The sequence below is a fragment of the Amblyomma maculatum genome, chromosome 1 (genome assembly GCF_055883805.1).
Source record: "Amblyomma maculatum isolate TAMU_Amacu chromosome 1, ASM5588380v1, whole genome shotgun sequence".
In the NCBI taxonomy this organism is placed as follows: domain Eukaryota; kingdom Metazoa; phylum Arthropoda; class Arachnida; order Ixodida; family Ixodidae; genus Amblyomma; species Amblyomma maculatum.
Window position 1 is genome coordinate 124,248,794 of NC_139344.1, and position 20,436 is coordinate 124,269,229.

General features: G+C 46.8%; 1 protein-coding gene and 1 pseudogene across 1 annotated transcript in view; both read right to left on the bottom strand.

Annotated features, from left to right (window-relative positions):
- Nucleotides 1–1,648: 1,648 nt before the first annotated feature.
- On the bottom strand, nucleotides 1,649–3,040 carry LOC146203848 (uncharacterized; annotated as a pseudogene).
- Nucleotides 3,041–19,634: 16,594 nt separating this feature from the next.
- The window catches only part of LOC146203849 (neuropeptide SIFamide receptor-like), a 91,971-nt gene continuing 91,169 nt past the window's right edge, over nucleotides 19,635–20,436 (bottom strand). Inside the window, exon 3 of the mRNA XM_084585785.1 lies at nucleotides 19,635–20,410. Coding sequence (XP_084441911.1) covers nucleotides 19,636–20,410 — 775 coding nt within the window. The 3' untranslated portion in view covers nucleotide 19,635. The remainder of the gene's footprint in view (nucleotides 20,411–20,436) is intronic.

A 20,436-nucleotide genomic window follows, 5' to 3' on the forward strand; every position in this document is an offset into this window, starting at 1 on the left:
TGTATGTTATAGTAATGTGGCACGCTTTATGCTAGATCTAATGGTGGAGGAATGCGGCTGCATTAGGACACGCTGCCGGCGGGCACCGTTGTTGCGACGGCCCGTCGCAGCCCATCGTGACTTTCTCGGACCAAATCTCTGCAGCGGAGACGTACCGTACACAAGCCCCGAAACGGAGATTGTTGCGGTACCTGGCGTGTGTGGCTGCTTCCCCCGCAACCCCTCTTGTGCTGTGCTATGTTATTTACTTACCGTTAGCGAAAAGCTTCGTTTTTTGGGATTCGAACCCGCCTTGTAAGCGCCATTATATTCATTTCCTATTTATTTTGCTACAATGCCTATGTAGCACCTTCTAGTACTTTTTGTTGTCCCGGAATAAACCGGTGTTTCATCCTCAATGTCCGTGACGTTTTACTCGTCGAGTGATACCATGACTCACAAAACAAGTTTCTTGAACGGGCAGCAGGTGACAGAGAAAGTACTTGGCTGATGACATATAAGTGGCCAATGAGGATAGCGCGGCACGCGGAGCGCGTCGGCTTGGGTGTGCGTATGCCTGCGCTGAGCGTGATTGTATGCTTTTCGCCCATCGGATGAGCGCAGTTCATTTCCTCGATGCGGCAAAGGACTAAATTCTAGTATTGTGCTTTCCTCACAACGAGCTCCTTGTATACCCTTGAGATACTTTCAACAAAGGGAAGCCCATGCTAAGTTTCTCGTTGGGGATGCCTGTAAAAAGCAGACCAAACCTCGTCACAGTGACCAGCTTTGTACCACAATAGACCTGGTTTCTCAATTTTAGGTGGTATCATGAGGCCAAGGTGCAACACTGCACTTTCGCTGACCTATCATTCTGGAATAAAACAGTGCTCTCCATCCCGCGAGGCCCACCGATAGCACAACACCGTTGCGGAGGAATCGCGAGACACGACAGGAGGTCGGCTAGTGTCGAAGCGGTTCGCAATTTTCTACAGTGCCAACCGTCACTGTGCCAAAGTTTCCAACATATTTATTCCCGATGCCAGTGCAGTTTTGTATTCAGGGCCATCATCTCGTTTAAGCGGGTGGAGCGCTTGCTTTGTTCGTGTTGCTTGCTTAGCATGTGAATTATATGTGCCTAAATATTTCCCTCTCCTGAAGACAGTGTCGATACTGGTTTACTCTTAAACTGTGCGCTTTCATAAAAGGCGACATCGTGCAGCGTCATCATTCTTTCGTTCGCCACGGGGCGAGTTATCCAGTGAATGGCTATTACAAGCTACGACACTTTATACGATGACTCACAGTTACATGCTCGCGAGTGGACGGCTGTCTATAGTTGAGAACACGATTCTTAACGCCATTATTGTGGCGCTCACAAGCTCCTGTATGGCGTATTGATAAACTTGACTACAAAGTCGCTCCCGACGGCATGACACCATCCCAACAGCGCCACTTGTGCCCTGGAAAATACACTCGTTGATGAACGCTTAGTCTTCACATATCTTTGGTTCCTTTGTTTCTGTGTGTCATTGATTGATTGAACCGACGTTTATTCCACTTTTTTTAGTGCGCCGAAGGCGCTACAGTGGAAGGGGGGGGGGGGGGGGTTATTGTAGAGGAGAAGGGGTAAGGCTGCCTCCGTTCCATTCAAATTTCCTGGAGGCAGCTAAGTGGAGGCTGCGTGCATCTCGTGAGCACTGCGGAGCCGGTCGCCGACCAGCGGCGCCTCCGAGTCCTGGACGAACATGAGGAGTGCCGGCCAGAGCTCGATGGCACGATCTCGAGATAAGGTATCGGGGCAGGCCCAGGTCCAGACAGAAGAAGGCCATGGTCCCCGCTTAACGCTTAACGGTGGCCAGGGCTCGAAGACGAGATGGTGTGTAGAGAGGACATTCCCAGAACAGGTGGTTCAGATCCGCACTGCAGTTGCACCTGGAGCAGGAACCAGATACAGGTGGCGTCGTGTCACCCCGATGAAAGCGATTCAACAAGAAACGAGTAAGAATGGTGCCTATTTGAATCCGCCGCAGCAGGTCCGATTCTCGTCGCTTGAATACCATCGGGGGAAGTGCAGGTATAGAGAGCGCGTTGCCCACTGCCATGAGGTAGGCGGTGCGATAAAGCTTCATCACAAGCTTCTCCGCGATCGGATCTGCAACCTCAGGTGTGATAGCGGCGGAAGGGGGAAGAGTATCGGAAGCTTTGGCTAGCACCGTAGAGAGATGAGCGCGTGCTTGTCTATGAGCCTTCTCGTTTCCAGATATACCGCAGTGCGCGTGGACCCAGTGGATGCTAACGTGTTGACCGCGTTTGCGAAGCAGGCGTGCGTTATGCCTGATCTTCTGCATTACTGAGCCCGTGTAGAGAATGTTGGCGCATGCCCGGTAGGCAGCATGTAAGTCCGTGTGCACACGATGGTAAATAGGGTCAGTTTCAGAAGAACCTGCGTGAGCCGATTCCAAGCAGTCTAATATGGCCATTAGCTCACCTCGAGTACTGAATGGCATTTCTGCCGCGGCCCTGACTCTCGGTTGTCTGGTCGTACCACGCAGTGTCGTAGCAAGTGTGGTTGTTGCCGTCCGCAGGCAGTGCAGCGGCCGTATACACAACACGTTCAGTTGAGCGGAGTGAGCTTGTAGCCTTATCATGCCTCTTGGCATAAGCCCGGCGCCGCATTTGCTGATGCGTATCCATATGTATAGTGGAAGCGGCTTCCCTTCAGTGAGTGACGTGGTTTTCAATGGCGGTGTCTTGCTGGGCAAAGCAGACAATGTGCGTACATGTGCCCGAGGAGCAATAGTGTGTGCCGCCCGGCGTTTATGCCGCGTAGCCTCGTCTGCTGCGTATGGGTGTGGATTTCGAGGAGCTCTGACAAGTGATTAAGCCTGCTGCAGCTCTTGAGCGCATCAAGGCATGTGTACATCGGAAGTCCTGTGACGATGCGTCTGGCCTCGTTAAGTAAGCGCTCAAGCGCGAAAAGTTGTTTACGGTTCGTAGGATGATACGACAGCCCGTACATGATGCGGGCGACGAGAAAATCTTCTGCGAATTGCCGCATTTCGCGTTCGTGTACTCCGCGGGTGCGATTACTGATTCTTCGCAAAACGTGCAAAATTTGTTTTGCAGTCTTTGTGACGCGTTGGACCCAACTGTTCTCACTACAGTTCTCGCCCAAGTGCATGCCAAGTATTCGGATGGTCTGCTTTCGTGCGATGGGCTGGTTTCCAATGAAGTTTAAAAGACAGCTTCTCCTCCTGTTTGGTTATGGTGGTCCGGCAACCGTGAATGACGAAAACCTCAGTTTTATCTGGGGCAGTCTGTAAACCAGTATCCGTGGCGTAGTCGTGAATGATATCAAGTGCTGTTTGTAAGGCATCCTCCTACTCAGAAATGTGGCGCAACAAGCACAAACACAGCGAAGAGACGCAACACACGCGCACGTGTTGTGTCTCTTCGCTTGTTTGTGTTTGTTGCGACACATTTCTGGGTATTATGCAGCACCAACTAGCCCCTCAAGCCGTTATTTTGTGGCATCGTCCTGCTCGCCGATGGACCCCAGAAGTGTCCACACGGTGACGTCGTCAGCATAAACAGCATGGTTCAAGCCCGGTACGTCCGCAAGACGCTTCGGTAGCTGGTGCATAGCTATATTAAGCAGTGTTGTGGAGATAACCAAACCATGAGGAACGCCTACTAAGTTGGGGTGGATAGAACTGGTGTCCTGACCAACTTGGACCTAGTAGCTACGCCCATGTAGGAAACCAGCTATGAAACTGTATATTTTCCCTCTCTGTCCAAGGTCACGATCTTTTGTAATGATTGTGGTGTTGTGGACACACCGTGAAAGGCCTTGCGTATGTCCACTCCGACAACAACCCGTGGGTGCACTGATTTAGGGTCGAGGGTGTCCTCTCTGAGGCGGAGAAGTACATCTTGTGTAGATAGTCAGGGCGAAATCCATACTCTGCGGGGGCCAAAAGGTCGTGATCTTCAAGGTAGCACATTAAGCGTGTGTTGACCATGATCTCCATTACTTTACAGACACATGAAGTTAAGGGATAGGACGGAGGTTGGATAATGGATAAGGTATGTGGTGGCTTGCCAAGCTTTGGGATGTGTTTCACCATTGAGAACTTCCAAGAGGTGGGCAATACCCCGGCATCCCAAATTTGGTTGAACCCTTCTAGGAGAGCTTGCTTATATTCGGGGGGTAAATTACGTAGATGGGTCAAGCAGACCTGATCAGCTCCCGGAGTACTACGTGCTTAGCGTGCTGCAGAGCATGTTCCAGCTCGGGCATGGTGAAGGGCTTGTTAAGGGGATCATTGTCCTCGGAAGGCTCATCCTTCTCTGAGGAGCAAGGCGTCTGCGGGAAGAGCACTTGAGCGACCTGTTCGGCGAGTTACTTAGCGTTCATTCCTTCTCGGAGGGCCACGCGCGCCGCCCCATTGTTATAATAGTCTTGCTCAGGTCGAGGAGGGAACGCAGGATGGCCCATACGTTACACGTGTGAGTTTGCCCGCTGATGGAGTTAAACAGTTTTATCCAGCGGTCTGAGCAAGCCTATTAGCATACTTTTCTGAAGAGATAGAAAGCGTGCAGACTGGGTCAGAAAAATAACTCAAGTTACCGACATTCTAGTAGAAATTAAGAAGAAATGGACATGGGCAGGACATGTAGTGCGAAGAGAGGATAACCGATGGTCGCTGAGGGTAACAAACTGGATTCCAAGGGAAGGAAAGCGTAGCAGGGGGCGGCAGAAAGTTAGGTGGGCGGATGAGATTAAGAAGTTCGCAGGGGTCAAGTGGATGCAGCTAGCACAGAACCGGGTTAAGCGGAGAAAAATGGGAAAGGCCTTCGCCCTGCAGTGGGTATAATTAGGCTGATGATGATGATTATTAGCATACTTTTCTAAGGAGCGCTGTATGTTACATAACCTCTTTTTGTGATATGCAGCACGGCCCGACCACCTGTATTGACCGAGAATCCGACGCCTTCTATTCCATAAGGTAAGCAAATACTAATCAGGCACAGGGTGGTCAGAAGAAACCCGGAGGCTCTTGATGACTCTCCTCTTAGCTTCGCATAACTGGGATACCAGCTGGTTAATGTGCCTGGTTGGAGACTGCTGCCCCTGTACCTCACGCTATTTATCCCACTTTGTGATATGGCTTAGCCTCGTAGTGGCATCTGGCTTCATCTTCATGTTGACGTGACCTGTGCGAAAATGTATAAGTATCGGGAAATGGTCACTTCCCAAGCAGTCGTAACACTTCCCATCAAAACAGCTGTGGACGGGTGCTCCAGGTAAGATCAGGTGACGTGTCTGCTTGGTGACATGTCTGTCCTAGGCGAGTGTGTGCTTGGGGCGTGTTGAGAAGTGTCAGCCCGTACCCTGAGGATTCTTGCATGACACGTCTTCCTAGCCGGCTGCATGTGTTGTATCCCCATGCGGTATGCTTAGAGTTAACGTCCCTGCATAGGACTAGAATATCTTGCGGATAAAGCCTTTTAAAATGGGAGATAAAGCTGCGGTCAGCAGGTGCGTGATTAGCCTTATCCCTCGTATTTTAGGGAATAATGTAAACAGAGAAGACGAGGATTGCACGTTTGGTGAGACTTGTGCACGACAACCAACGACGCTTAGGGAAGTGTTGCACCATGGTTGCGTGTCTAGCTGCACGTGTACTGCTGCTCTCCGCACGTACAGTGCGGTTTTCGCGTGTGCAGCGAGCTCTTCAGACGGGGCGTATCCGTCTTAGCCCATTATTCGTAGCACGGGACCGTCGACCTCCTGAAGGGCGATAACTAATGTACACTTATCGTCTTGCTTGCTGAGGAACCGGGCGGTCCGCCCTCATGCTGCGAAGCGAACAATTCCACTGTGGGACGGTTCCCCACGGCAATGGTCCTGAAGAACTAGCCATGGTGAGGCTGTGTGGCGTTAGAGGCACCGCAGTTTGGTGCTGCCTGAAGAGTATAGCAGAGCGGGTGCTGCCGCGATTGTCGGATGAGTAGTGCCAAAAGGGAACGTACCCGAAAGTATAAGACGCTCCATAATTGTGTGGACGCTTGTTTCTATGGCCCGACTAATAAGTTCTTGGGCTTTTTGCAGGATAGACTGCTCTAATTGTGCCATTAGCTGTTGAATACGCCGCTCGAAATCTTGGGGTGTCATTGGAGTGGGAAGATATGTATTATCGCGGGGCTGTGAGACCTCTGTCACTAGCTGAGCTACTTCCTTTCGAGACGACTTTGCTGATCTTTCAGAAGCAGAATGCTTGGCGAGCCCGCGAGGCGAAGTTGAAACTGATAACACATGTTCACAACTAGTTTTTATCTGTCCCTTCGCCTATTTAGCAGCTTGTGCGTGGGTGTTTTCGCTGCTTTCAGAGTGTGCGACGGCTGCCGGTGGGCCGGTGTAGAAACTGCGGGCTACCGGTTTGGACGAGTTTTCTTCCTTTGCTTCTTGAGTTGGCTGTGCTGACGCCCCTGCGCCTGCCCTTTCTTGCGTCGCTGCTTTCTAGCCGGTTTACGCTTTTGCTTTTGCCCAATTTGTGTGTTAACTTGTTGCCATTTTGTACAGTTTTTGGCCATGGTCAAGTGAGAACCACTGCAGTTCCGGCATTTTGGTTCTGCGTTCGGGCATGGCGTACCCTCTTCGTGTTGCCGCAAACCGCAGGTGGAGCATCTTGCTGCCCCCACGTTAGGACATCGCTCGCTCCTTGCGATGTCCAATCTTGTGACGTATACCGCAAACCGCAACTCGCAGATGGTACGGAAAAACACGGAACGTAAATGACCGCAGTCCGACTTTGTAAAGTAGGCTGTTACCTTCAAAAGTTATGGCAGTGCCTATGTCCTAAAGTGGGCGCGCTTGCAGGCTTTTGCACTTGCGGCATTGCAAATAGCTGATTAATTCCTCAGAAGTCATATCACCAGCGTTTCTAATGACTCCTCTGACTTGATTACGATCTGTGATTTCGTATGTTTGAAACGGCATCTCCTTTCCATTGATTGTCAGGGATTCTATAGCGAGAAGTGCATTCCGCACCTCCGATTCCAACGCGTCAACAACGAGTTGGTTGCTGTGGCTGAAGTAGCGGACCGAAAACCCCGGTAACGTATCTTCCTCAGAGAGTCTGAGATGAGCCGCAATATGGCGCGTTATGAGTCTGTCTATCTGTATAAAGTGCTCATCCTTGATTCGGCACGGTTGCTTAGGGCGAAGAATGATGGTGTGCTGGTATTTTCGTGCGGCCCTATCGATCGGCGTCACCGTGTCTTTCGTACGGATATTTGTTTTCCGTTTATAAGTAACGGCTTTCCAGGTGTCCACTTCGCCCTGAGAACTAATCGGAGTAGACAGCGTTTGACTTGCGCCTGTCGCCTGTCGCCTGTGGACATTCCTTGAACATATTGCGGGTAGTGTACTGCCGGTCTGCCGTCAACGGGAACGAGCCTCGCCCTCGTTTCTGTCCGTTTGGCGCGGTAGAAATGAAGCGAGCTTCATGAAAAGAGTTTTCGCACTTGCCTTCAGTGCCGTTGTGGCCCTCGAGATTCGCGATTGGAGCGAAGGGGTTTGTGCACGGCAGGAGCAGCATCCTTTGAGGCATGCCAACGGCGACCGCATTGCCCGTCGGAGTCCCCGGCGTTGATGGGGCGGCCGAGGTTCCTGGTGCCTGCAGGTCCATTTCTTCGGGAACGTCGCTTGTGGATTCGGTGTGGTCCGGCGAGGCCATGCCAGAAGAAAACCGAAAAAAAAATAAAATGGACGGTGTAACCCTTAGCACCGGTGGCCTGCGGCAGGCAGCGATGCCTCTTTAGGAGGTAGGTTAAGCTGCGCGTCATTGTTAGCATTTGAAAATTCGTGCATTTGTTGACCGCCAGCTCCTGCGCGCTGCCACATCATTTTTACTTATTTTTTTGTCAGCAACGCAAGACGAGCAATGCGGCGTATAGATCACACGTTAGCGGCGAACAGTCGCGGTTGCATGAACAATGAAGTTTCGCAGTCAGAAAGCGTAACAAAAAATTAAAGAGCACTGCAGAATCTGCATTGGGGTAATGCGAAAGCACGGATGCTGCTGTTGGCAGCGTTACTAGAACTAGCTTAAGTTTAAAAACTCCGGAGCGCCGCGCGGCGCCGCCGCTGCCTTGACCAGCGGGTGGCGTCAGTCGAATCGGACTTCATCGCACCGGCGCGTTTGCCGGCGGCTGCAGGCATTTCCGCGGCGCGCGCGAGTTAGAAGCGCTGGCTTGATGAAGTGGAACCCTAGCGGCTCCAGAAATAATGCATTTAGTATTCATATTTTCTTGATTTTTTTTTTCATAGTTCGCTGAGGTAACATATTCCACTCATGTGGGCGGCCTTGTGCGCAAAGTTGCCACTGCACCTGATAACGGTTGCGAGAAGGATAGGAAACGAACCACTTTATTATCTCTGCCTATGAGCTATTTTGAAAGCATGCGGGTGTCCGTGTGTAAGAGAAGTCCTTTCCGTGCTTGAACGTCCCTCTCTCTATGTTATTATGCACACCCAGTCAATAGACGACTAAATCGCGCGCTAAAAGACCATTCCGCGCATGCTGGGCTCATTACTTACCGAAATTTCTGAAAAAAAGTCAGTGCGCGGTGTGAACAACTTGAAAGGACAAAGAAGGTGTACTACACAGCGCGCTCGTTCACATTTGACCACGCTTCCATCACTCTCCAATTTGCCACGCTTTCTGTTTACAGCGCGATGCAGCATGTGTAGTGCAAATAATGTAGTGAAAATTATTGCAGGGCAATCGTATCCGCTACAAGTTTTCCAAACAGATATGACTTGTTGTAGCATAACGCTCGCATTTAATCACAGCAAACTAATTACGAAAATCAATAGAGAGGTGCAATTATATTCCCCATAAGCTATCCAACGAAATAGGATTTCATGCTGAAGCATGAAGTGGAGGTTTTAACCGCAGATAACTAATTAACGTCAACTAAATAAGTGCTGAAGTCAGTCTAGCGCAAGTACACTTTACATAAGCAATCGAACAATATATGACTTAATGATGGAGCGTAAAGTATGATCACGATTAAAATAAATATAATAAATTATAACACAATCAGCTTTAAATATATTCACAATTATACTAATTAAGAGGTTACAGCTGAGAACTACAATTATTCCAGCGCAATCATATTGGCATAAGCTCTACACAGCCACTGCGGAAAAATTGTGTACACACATTCCGTACACGGCGCGGGTAATTAAGAAACCTGTAATGCTGTTTATTAAAATTGCCTATTTATCATATGCATGCACGCTCATTTTACTTCACATTACTTAACCAACAACTGGGAATAGTCCCTATTGATTCTGCCAAATTGCATGACCGGCAGTTTTTCATGCCGCTATTTTCACACTTCACTATTGCAATTGCCAAGTGTGGCGGGGAAAACGCGGTTTAACTGCAAAGCCTGCGGTAAAATTTTTAACATATAGACAATATGTCTTAATTAAAATGCGCAGAAACATCCAGTTGCTGAAACGCAGGCCTTCTGGCTGTTTATTGTTACCACAAATCGCGCAAAATTTACCAGAAAAGTATCGCCTTCCCGATTGGCGAAAATAAGCCTAACGTCCCGCGCGCGCTGCTGCTACACCTTAAAACTTGAGCTACATATGAGCTATCATCGTTCGCTCGGTCGCCTACTTGGGAAGATATACATGCACGCGACAGCATGAACCGACTGCGACGCGAAATGGCGACGAGGCTCTGTGTTGATGGCATAGTACGCATCCTTTTATGATGCAATACACCGCAAATTTATTTGCAAATGCAACAACAATCAGAACAATTGCAAGAATTCAATTATCTTGCGACAACAAGCAAAACAAAATGTATTTAGAGCACACCGTATTGAGTTTTAAGCGCTTAACATGTGTTAACTTGCGCTATACAAGTGGTCGCGTGAGCTTCTTTTTTTTTTTTTTTTTTTGCTTAGATTAGACATTCGTTGAATCCTTGCACCATTGTTGGTGCAATGCTAGAAATTTATGCGGCAAATCACGATCATAAGGCAACACTGCAAAAAATAAAGCATGCGAAATGAGCGGCAGTGACGTACTCTGAGTGTACGTCACTGCCGCGTATCCACTTCATGATCGCGCATTCACTCGAACGAGCGAAATTTTTTTATTTCGGCAGATCCGGGCGACGAGCCAAGCGGCACATGCATTGCTGTTCACCCGAAGGCTTCGCGCGACGCGTCCCACCGTCGCGCTCGCATTTGCGTGATGTTTCGCGTACATTCGTGTAGCTCAGCCTTAAGAATGGTTGCTTGCAAAATTTTGCATTAGTTACTAATCTTTTTGCGACCACCACGGTCGCAGCTGCTGAAAAATGAAAATCCACACGCGAAATATTGCTTTAGACAAATTCATACTTCGAAACGCGGTCCTTCACCTATTCCGCACCAGCTCTCGCTGCCGCTCCACAGCGTCAGCTAGAAGCCGGTTTCGACCACCCCGCCGCCTACCCCGGGAAACCACCGGGCGCCGCCCGCGATGTATAGCGGAAGCGGGGAGTTTTCAAACTGAAGCTGGTTCTAGTAACGTTGGCAGTTAGTTGCTTATAGTTGCTTATTCACTTCTTGTTTACCCATTTTAGTCTTTTGTACTTTTAAATTGCTCGTCAATCCCTTCCTACGCCCTTTTTCAGCTCTACTTTGAGTTGCGTGACGTCACATTCTTGACGTCACCTTAATTGACTGATTTAATTAAGTATGTTAGTATTTGATACATTCAAATGTGGTGCCAAGCCATTGGCTAATGAGACCATTTCTGCCTTTGTTTTTACATTTGTTGCCTTTAAATAATTACCTTATTAACTTATTGGCATAATTATTTCTTCGGACCCAACATTAGGTCACCCTCTATCGAGTGATACCATTCATTAACCTCCACCACTTCTCAATTACTCACAACTGCTGCGGACACGATCTTGCTTGTTTGCCTTTAATTAATTACCTAACTAACTTATTGACGTAATTATTTATTCGCACATAACATTACGTCAACCTCTATCGATTTACACCACTCATTAACCTCTACCGCTTCTCAATTACTCACAACAGCTGCGGACAACTTTTGCATTTTTGCCTGTAATTAATTGCCTAACCTTGACGTCCCCTTATTTGACTGATTTAATTAACTATCTTAGTATTAAATACATTCAAATGTGGCGCCAAGCAATTGGCTAATGAAACCAATTTCGCCTTTATTTTTACATTTCTGCCTCTAATTAATTACCTAATTAACTTACTGCCTATTTATTTTTTCGGACACAACGTTATGTTACCTTCTATCGATTTAAACCACTCTATAATCTCTACCACTTCTCAATTACTCACAACTGCTGCGGACACGATTTTGCGGATGCGTTCAGCGGACGCGGCCTGCGGACACAGTCTGCAGACCAAAATGTGTGAACATAGCGAAGTAATGCTCTCGCATTAATAAAGTCGAGCATGAATCGGAGCTGCAAAATCAAGCCTCGATTCATGCTTCTAGTCAACCTTCGAAGTGCCACCGGTGGCGCTGTCCTCTTGTTTCGGTTTCGGTTTGTGGGGTTTAACGTCCTAAGGCGACTCAGGCTATGACAGACGCCGTACTGGAGGACGCCGGAAATTTTGACCACGCTCTCCTCTTGTAGCAGAACATATTGCAGCCGTGTTAGCTATCTACCTCAGACGTGCGCTTGCGCATAAGTGTTTTGGAAAGAATTTCTAAATGCTTGCTTAGCGTACTGCATTCTCTCACCTTTTGGCAAGCGCCCGGCATTTTCCATAATATTCCTCATGACTGCAACAAACAAGTTGTGCGGACTTACAGAGCCTTTTAGAGTGGGAATACAAGGAGAAATGTGTTGTTGGCTCAGAGTTGGTTTGGATACATGCGCTCAAGAATACAATCGCCGCGGAGTAACTTCAATGTCGGAGAGATCGTCGTTTCGCCACAATACGAGCTTTTGATATTTTTGTCGTCAAACCGCGCTGCCAGAGTTTTGGAACGGAACGTTATTCGTGTTATTATTTTGAGCGGATCATGCGGGCTTTCGCACTTCTCCAAAAGTTATCGAGCAGATATTGATGCATCGGTCCAATTTGGCAGAAAACTGCAGGCCTCTTAATTGCGGTACTTGAGGCACACTGAGAAACGTGAAGCCATTTTCTTTGTTGAGGCAGCTTTACCTTCGAGAGCGTAGTTTCCTTGTTTTCATAAAGTATCTTCACCGAAATTTATGTATGCGCAAGCCCTCTGGCACCAACGTATGCAAAGAGGAGTTTCGTATCGAAAGAACAAGAAAAAAAAAGTATTCGTCGTCGTGTCTTGTGTATTGACGTGCTCCTAATTGTGCCCACTCTGCCATTTTGAAGCTTACAAAAGACATGATATAGGCTAGGGGAAGCAATGACAAAATTTATAGCAAGAACATTGACGAGGGTACCTGTGCAGTACGTACAGACATTGTGCCGACTCTGCGAGGTGGAGGAAAATTGCTAAATAAAAGTCCCCTCCTCCTCACAAGTTGCCCGGCTGGAATTTGGTCGACTGCGCACACATGGTACGGCCTCGGGTGCTCTCAAGCGTGGGTGCATGTCGTGCGCACGTGATAGAGGCGGACTAATTCTAGCAATAGGCTTGTGAAAGATTCAGTGCATGGTGATCGGTATCGAGAAAGTGCATGAGTTGAGACTGTGTTGCGATAAATTTATAGGGACGTTTCGTACCTTCCACTCCACATAAATGTCTTATTGGATAATTTTTAATCATTATTCCCAGGACTTAGCAGTCAATGCACCTCATTATCGCCAGCTCTTCTACAACCACTGAAGCCACTTTTCTTCCGCTGATTTCGTATAGTGGCAAGAGTATGAAGGACTGACAGGAAACACTCGCCTCAAATCGGCGATTGCAAGCACGTTTCCGTGCAACAGAGCCGCGGCATAGTTCGCAACTTGTTAGCTATGCAAACTGCGAAATGTAAGGTTGTCCTCTCAGGTTTCTCTACGCTAAATTTTCTTTCTAAAAAAAAAAAATGATAGCAAATAATAGAAACCGCAAGAAAGGGTAGCCATCAGCATTTGGAGACAAGCCTGCCTTGAGCTCTACCGCCGCGGTTTCCGGATGGTTTCAGCATAGACCTGGTATGGGGGCAGCGCGGGACCCGATTTACAGCTCCGCCTTGTATGCCCACTGGTTTCCGATTTGCGCTAGCTATAAAGTGGTTTGGGGCTTAGCTTCTTGGGGGTAAATAATTTCAAAATCTGTATTCGACCTAATCTTGAGTAAGCGATACAACCTCGTCACAGTGTGAGAACGAGGTGAAGAAGACCGCTACCTGAAGTTAAAGAAAACCGAACAAGCGATGGAAGAGGGAGCCTCGATCCGCAAGTCAACGTTTCAATAACAGAGGGGCAAAGACTAGTGTCCAGACGAAGATATGTTCTCTTGTCGAAACAATGGCTCGCGGGCCGAGGCTTCCCTTTAGTCGTTGTTTGGTTTTCTTTTACCTCGTGTCAGGGCACACTTGCGCCAAAGCTGCCACTTGTGTCCACAGAAGAGAAAAGAACGGTTCATATTTATCGTGTTCAGGGTTACAACAAGCGTGTTTTATTTACAGAGGGCAATAAAAGACGACAATGCAGTGAAAAAAAATCACCAGGATCTTGAAGTGCAATGTCTCATAGAGTGACTGACAGAGAACAGCGAACGTGAGGGCTCAAGTTCATGACAGTTACACATGAAGAATGACGTAACAGTATGCACACCACACTTAGTACAAGCGAATGCAAAGCTTTGACGGATGACATTGATGGCTGATACACAAGTGTTCCGAGCAAAATGAAAGGGTAGAGTACCCACCACTCAGAAGTTGCTGTTGTATAGGCGCAACAACAAATTGATTGAATAACAAGAACAAGACACACTATCGTATCAATAGTAGTGGCTGCCCGTTGCCTATTTGGCAATCAGAGAACACGCTATGTCCATTTGGTGGCAGCTAATCCCTGCTTACACATCCCAGCCAGTATGAAGTGCACCGCAAACGTCTGGCACTGACAAATGCCCACGGCAGCCGAAACTTAACCAACCGCTCTCTGCCGCCGGGCGAAAAGGAGAAACTGCCGTTCTAGGAAGGCTATGGTGTAAATGCAATGCAGTGTGCTGCACGTTCCAACTGTGCTGGACAGAAACACTGTGTTAGTGAAATAAAACTACAATGAAAAAGTAAAATACTGAGGTTGGAAATGTTACGTTAGTTTCTTAACATTCTCCTTAACTGACAGAGTAGCGGCAAAAAAAAATATTTTATCATGTACCTTCTGGTAGCCTTCGTACGTGCTGTTTAGGTAAAACCTTCGTCCTGTCACAACCAATGTCTTTATGAAAGGACAAAAAATTTGGCGTTTCAAAAAGGAAAATTAATGACAGCTGGCTTTCCAGCCACTGCTAGAGTGGTTGTGCAACGAAGTACTTAAACGATTGCAGCCAAGCCAATCCAGATTCCACGGTTACCAAAAAGAACACGTGCGAAAGGGCACAGCTTGATTCTGGATTATTTTGCGAGCTCAGACTCTTTACTCAGATAAAGAAAACATTTTTCCACTGCCACGCTTGAGCGACACAATAAATAAACATTTTTACACCTTCGCGCAGGCGAAAGCAAATCTATATTGAAGTAAAATCTCATTTCAGAATATAACCTTCGGCTCTGCTCCTTACTTGTAATTTTCGACAAAAGCACGATGTCAGATGAGACGCCTCATTGCAGACCTGAACCTTGCTAAGTAAACTAACGTCCTTAAGATATATTGTGTGATATGTCTGACGTTTAAGATGCCAGGAAATCAAGGTTAAAAGGCGGCTTCTGCAGCAATGAACATCTTGAAAAACTAACGCCTTGAATTTTTTTTCCAATGACATAAACAGACGTCAGCAATGGCCTTGAGAGTGTAATACAAATGGCTAATTAGATACATTTTCTTTGTTGAAGGCTTTCTAGATGAGCATAATGCTTAATGAAGGCCACGCAGACACACGATAACTTTTTCCGGGAGCAGATGTGTGATTTGTGCTCCGCATTAGCGATGCTGATTAAATGAAGAGAAAAGTGCCTTTGGATCTTGTTACGGTGATATTTGTTTTTTGCCTCTTGTTGTCTCATCTCGGAACAAATCACCTGACATTTCGTAAAGCCTTTTTTTTTCTCGCATTATATACAAATTCCTGACTTTCGCGTTTGTTTCCACATGTGATAAACACGGTGTTGTACATTTCTGGCGGTGTATGTATATTGTGGTTTCGTATCCGACCTGCCGGCGGTCGTTTATTCAACTTTTTAGTCAGTCAATTGGTAGGTAGACAAATTACTGCAAAGCTAATTTTCGAAACATACGCCTATACGCTTTCCTCGGCTTTATTGACTGCTGAATTTCTTCCTATGTATATCGATTTCCTTTAATGCTTACTCCATTTTCCCTTTGGGTAACGATTGGTCAGATCTTCGGACACCTTTGACCATGTCAGATGGCGGCTAATTCTATTAGATTCCACCAAGCAGATTTCCTTATGCACTATGACTGCTAATTTCAAGAAATGACAAACTACTCGTGGCTAATACTGAAGGCACCTTGTTTTGAGCGGTGGTGATTGGCAACCTATGGTGGTTTTTAGGAAAATTGTGATCGTGCAACCATGATAGTTCACTTATGATTATGAACAGTTTCATTTTTCTTCCATGTTTCATATTTACAAGAGCGGCAGCTAATCGTAGGCGTAGGGGTGGTGGCACGGGATGTGCAACAGTAAGCTAAAGGTGATGACCTCTGCTCACTGAAAAGAACAGCATTCACTAGTTTCGAAACTGCAATAATCTCCTGCGATGCTAAATAGCCCAATAATACTGGTCAGTGGGCTACCAAGTTTCTCTTTGCTCGCTATCGTTTTGGAATCTGTTGCAGCTTCGTTAATGGATTTAGCTAGCTACTTCTTGCTTATGTGTTTGTCTCCTTCAATTTGAGTTTAGGCTACGCCTTGCCAAAACGTCTGTGTAACGTTTACGTTCTGTTTTTATTTTTCTATCCGTGGTATGAGCCCGATTCAGCAGCTCGAACTGCGTGTTATTGTTTTTTTTTTCTCACAATTAAACGAATGCAATGCTAGCGTGCAGGTTAGTAGATACCAGAGATGCCTTTTGAAAGTGGGGTATCGAGTGACGGAGCTGTTAGTACTTATTCGTCGCAAAATGATGAGATAGAAAGGCGCTTCTGTTCCCTAATACTAAACCGACGATTATGAGGACAGGACTTTCTTAAGGACAACATAACAAGCCAGTGGTACGCCTATGCAATAACCACCAATATATCATGCATCTTGGGAGTAAAGAAGTACGAACAAATATATCATACTGACTCTATCCGGTTTCTTAAACCATCGAGTTCTTGTTCCAGGTGGCTGGCAGCGCCTTACTTCCAGCCTCCTCTGAATCCCCGCTAACGAATAGCTATGTGCAGCTACATTCAACGTTCATTCTCGCGGAACTTAGCAAGTGTGTTGTTGATATGTCGATAGTTTATACGTAAAATGTGCTTTAGTAATGACTATGCGGCATGAAATGTCATTCTTACCAATGTGTGCTCACGGAGCGGCGGTGGAAGGGGAGACTGAGGCTCCCTTAGACTTCTGAAGTGGGGAGCCTGTTGACGCTCCTAGTCATCATTTTCTTGTTCTTTGTGCGACAAAACAAGCGCCAACACAGATGGTTTGCTAACACGCGTGTACGCGCCGGCCGATTGCGGTAGCTCGACAAGAGATAGTGAAAGACGCAGCCAGTCTTAAGTCGTAATATTTTGTCACATATTATGAAATATGGTAATTATTAGCTGCTGCCAATTGCTCTCTCTCAGAAGCTATTGATCATTTGTGCTACAAGGTATGGAGCGTCGTACATTTGCTTTCTTTTTTGTTTTACTGGGAAAAATTGTTTATTATGAAGTGCTCTAAATGAAAAAAATGTTAAGTTAAAGACGCCTTACCTTTTACCTCTCCACCTAATGTTGGTAGCATCTGCAAATGTTCACACAATTTGCATAGCTTTTTGCCTCATATTCGCTGTCTGGGTGCTCAACTTGGCAGCAGCAGCAGCTCTGCACCCATACAAAGCAAAGCGAGAAGATTTGAGTAACTAATCTCTTTTCCAGCGACTTGACTTGCTTCAGTTGTCCCATTTTATTTCCGACAGTTGTGCATGTATGCTTTAACGCATTGTATTGGAATGAAATTCAGCCCCAAAATTTGTGTATTATTTCGATTCGCTGCTCCTTGAACCGCAGTGGGGACGCGTCAGCGAGCTTCGAAATTAATCAGCATGGCTCATTAGCACGTAAACGAGACCACACTTTGTAGATAATACTATTCTTGTACACTAGCAGTTAGTAAACATATTAAATAGATTAACAGCACAAAAATACGCGCACGAAAGGTGAAATAGCCTTTTTTGCCTCATTATTCCTTCCAAACAGCTATGCATTGTTGCCCGTCTGATGGTGTGTTAGCGCTTAATCAAATTATGTGTAATATTTGCGAAAAGGCAGAAACAACGGGAAAGAACAAATCTTGATAAATGCTCAGATGTTCTGTTAGAAGGGGGAAAGAGGAAGTACATACCAATGGTACCATCCCTGGTACGCAGCAGCAGGCTTGTTACATTTCGCTGCTAGGGGGAGTGCTATATTCAGATAATCATTTTGCCAACACTTTCATGCCTCTGCCAAAAGAAGCTTAATATATCTGCAGAGCTAAGCCTTGTACTTATCAGGCGCATGTTGCTTTGCAGGTGATCTAGGGTGGTGGCAAAAGCTTACCCACACGAATGAAAAACAATGACGGAAGGAGATTTCTCTGGTTATCACAGGACCAGTGAACTTATCATTCTGCCTGAGATGAGCTTTGTTCTGTGTGAGCACTACATAGCAGGAAAATACACTCGAAGTCACTATAAACTAAAGAATGAAATGTTGAAAACTACAGTGGTACCAGCAAGCAGAATCCCCCAGGCAAGACAACACTGTGGCAGAGCCCGGAAGATGAATTTGACACCGACTGTGTGTAAACACTCTGAATAAGATGAATTATTTTTTAGTCTACCGCAGAGACGAATTGAGTTGCTTAGTTTCCGTACCTGCACCATTATCACTTGGCCCATTCATAACCCTTTTTTTTATCACAGCCCTGTTATTGGCTCAGGAGGAAATATCTCACTGACGGATACTTAAGAACCTGACATTTTATCATGGAGCCGTTACGTCAGACTTCCGGCACAAGGGTCGTGTAATATTAGGCTCTACAATACCTGAGTACAAGTGTTGTAAGAGCAGAACATAAATGTCCTTTTAAACAACCACAGCCCCGTAGATGTAAAAATACACACACAAGTACAATTAGTATATCCGAAGAAAATCTATATTTTAGTCATCTTTTATAAACATTAGTTAATATAATATTCACCAACCCTCGTGTAAGTACTTCAGATTGTCAAGCGCTGCTACTCCTAGCATTTAAAGATGAAAATGGTGACAAAGCCTTATTCTCTTCTGGAGTTTATAAATGCGCCAGCCTCCTAAAGTTCTGTGTTTCTAGGTAAGCCTCACTTAGCTGTGACACTCATCATGCATCTTTTAAATGGCAGAAAAGATTCCTATAGCACATACTTTTCATGACCTAGTAACAAAGTCTCTTTCAAGCGCAGGAGCTCTGCAACTGCAAATGCAGACCAAATGCTTCGAAGTTTTGCGTTGTGAGAACCCTATAGTGACATGATTGAATTCAGTTTGTCTCGTTTGTATTCGACACCTTCCTCAAGGTACCGACTCTGAAGATGTGTCGCAAATTGAAGCTCTTTCCATTGCCAAGCGGCAACATGAATCGCGTATTTCGCCTTTTTTTATTGCGTTCTCTGAATTTTTGCAATCTGCATCAATGTTCCATCTTTCGAGCTCGGAGCCACAAAATTACACAACGCGTATGTAGAATACATATTTACACTTGCACGTGGGTAAGTATACACTTCGAAAATAAGTAATTACGAGTAGTTCTTTCACAAAAACATTTGATCAGCCAAAGCACCGAAATAACTCCAACGGAGCAAGCACACTCTTGCGAGACAGCCTCTTAGCTAAACTATATACAAAGAGAGACTTCGTTATATGCAAGTGCACATAAGCGACTGAGCAACCACAACCGCTTAGAGCGATGGCTTCCATATAATTTATGTTATTTAAGATGGTGGTAAAACGAGTTGTGCTGTAAATAGCTTAAATACACAAGTACTTCACGTTGCGGCTACGCTTCAAGTGAGGATATATACGAGATAACATTGCCACATGACAAACTTCATGCGCAACAAGTTCCATGACATCTTAACATTGTATAGCACTCTATTTGATGGTGTCACAGATCAAAGCACGAAACTGATACCTGCAGGTTTCAAGAAGACATATCACGCCTCCCTCCGCTACCATTCCGTGAGTACTATGACACAGCGAAACTTCGTCTCCTTAACACTGAAGTGATACGGGGACGCCTCTTGGTCATTGCCGCAGTTAGAACACGTCCGAAAGGCGGGAGTCCTTTCTGCGAGCCACAGCTTGAGAAGTCCGCACGCTGGACGGACGGTTGCACGAAAGCTCGTGGCGCGCAGCACTAGGCGCCGAGCGACGGCGACCACCATTTGCGCCGTCACAACAACACCAGAAGCAGCAACAGCACTGGCGTCGAAACAGAATAGCTTTGAAGCCCATTCGGAACTTGCTGTTGAAGAAGGCGTAAAGGATGGGGTTTATGCAGCTGTTGGAGGCACCTAGCCATTGGGCCACCGGCGCGGCCACCTCGATGAGCGACTGCTCGAGGCTGCCGTCGGCCAGCGGTTCCCCCATCTTGAGTCGAGCGAAAATTGCGTACAGGGGAAGCCATGAGATAGCGAAGACAACGACCACCACGAGCAGCATCTTGGCCACCTTGATCTTGGAGCGCTGGATGATGTTTTCCACGGCGAAGTCATGTGCCTCGCCTGGGGGCCGGCGGCGCCACACTTTGAGCCAGATGAACACATAGCACAGGGTGATGACGCACAACGGGAGCAGGTAGCACAGGACCAGGTTGGCCACGACGAAGTAGAGCACTCCCATGCCTTCGGTGGGCCAGTCTTCGCGACACACCTGCAGCGTGGTCTCGCTCTCGGTCAGCATCGGCATCAGTCGGAAGAAGAAGGTCCACGGCAGCGTGATGGTCATGCTGAACGCCCAGATGACGGCGATCACGACGCGACACGTTCGTAAGCTGATCTGTCGTTTCATGGGGTAGCAGATGGCATAGTATCTGCAAAAAGGAAGCAGAAGAGAGTG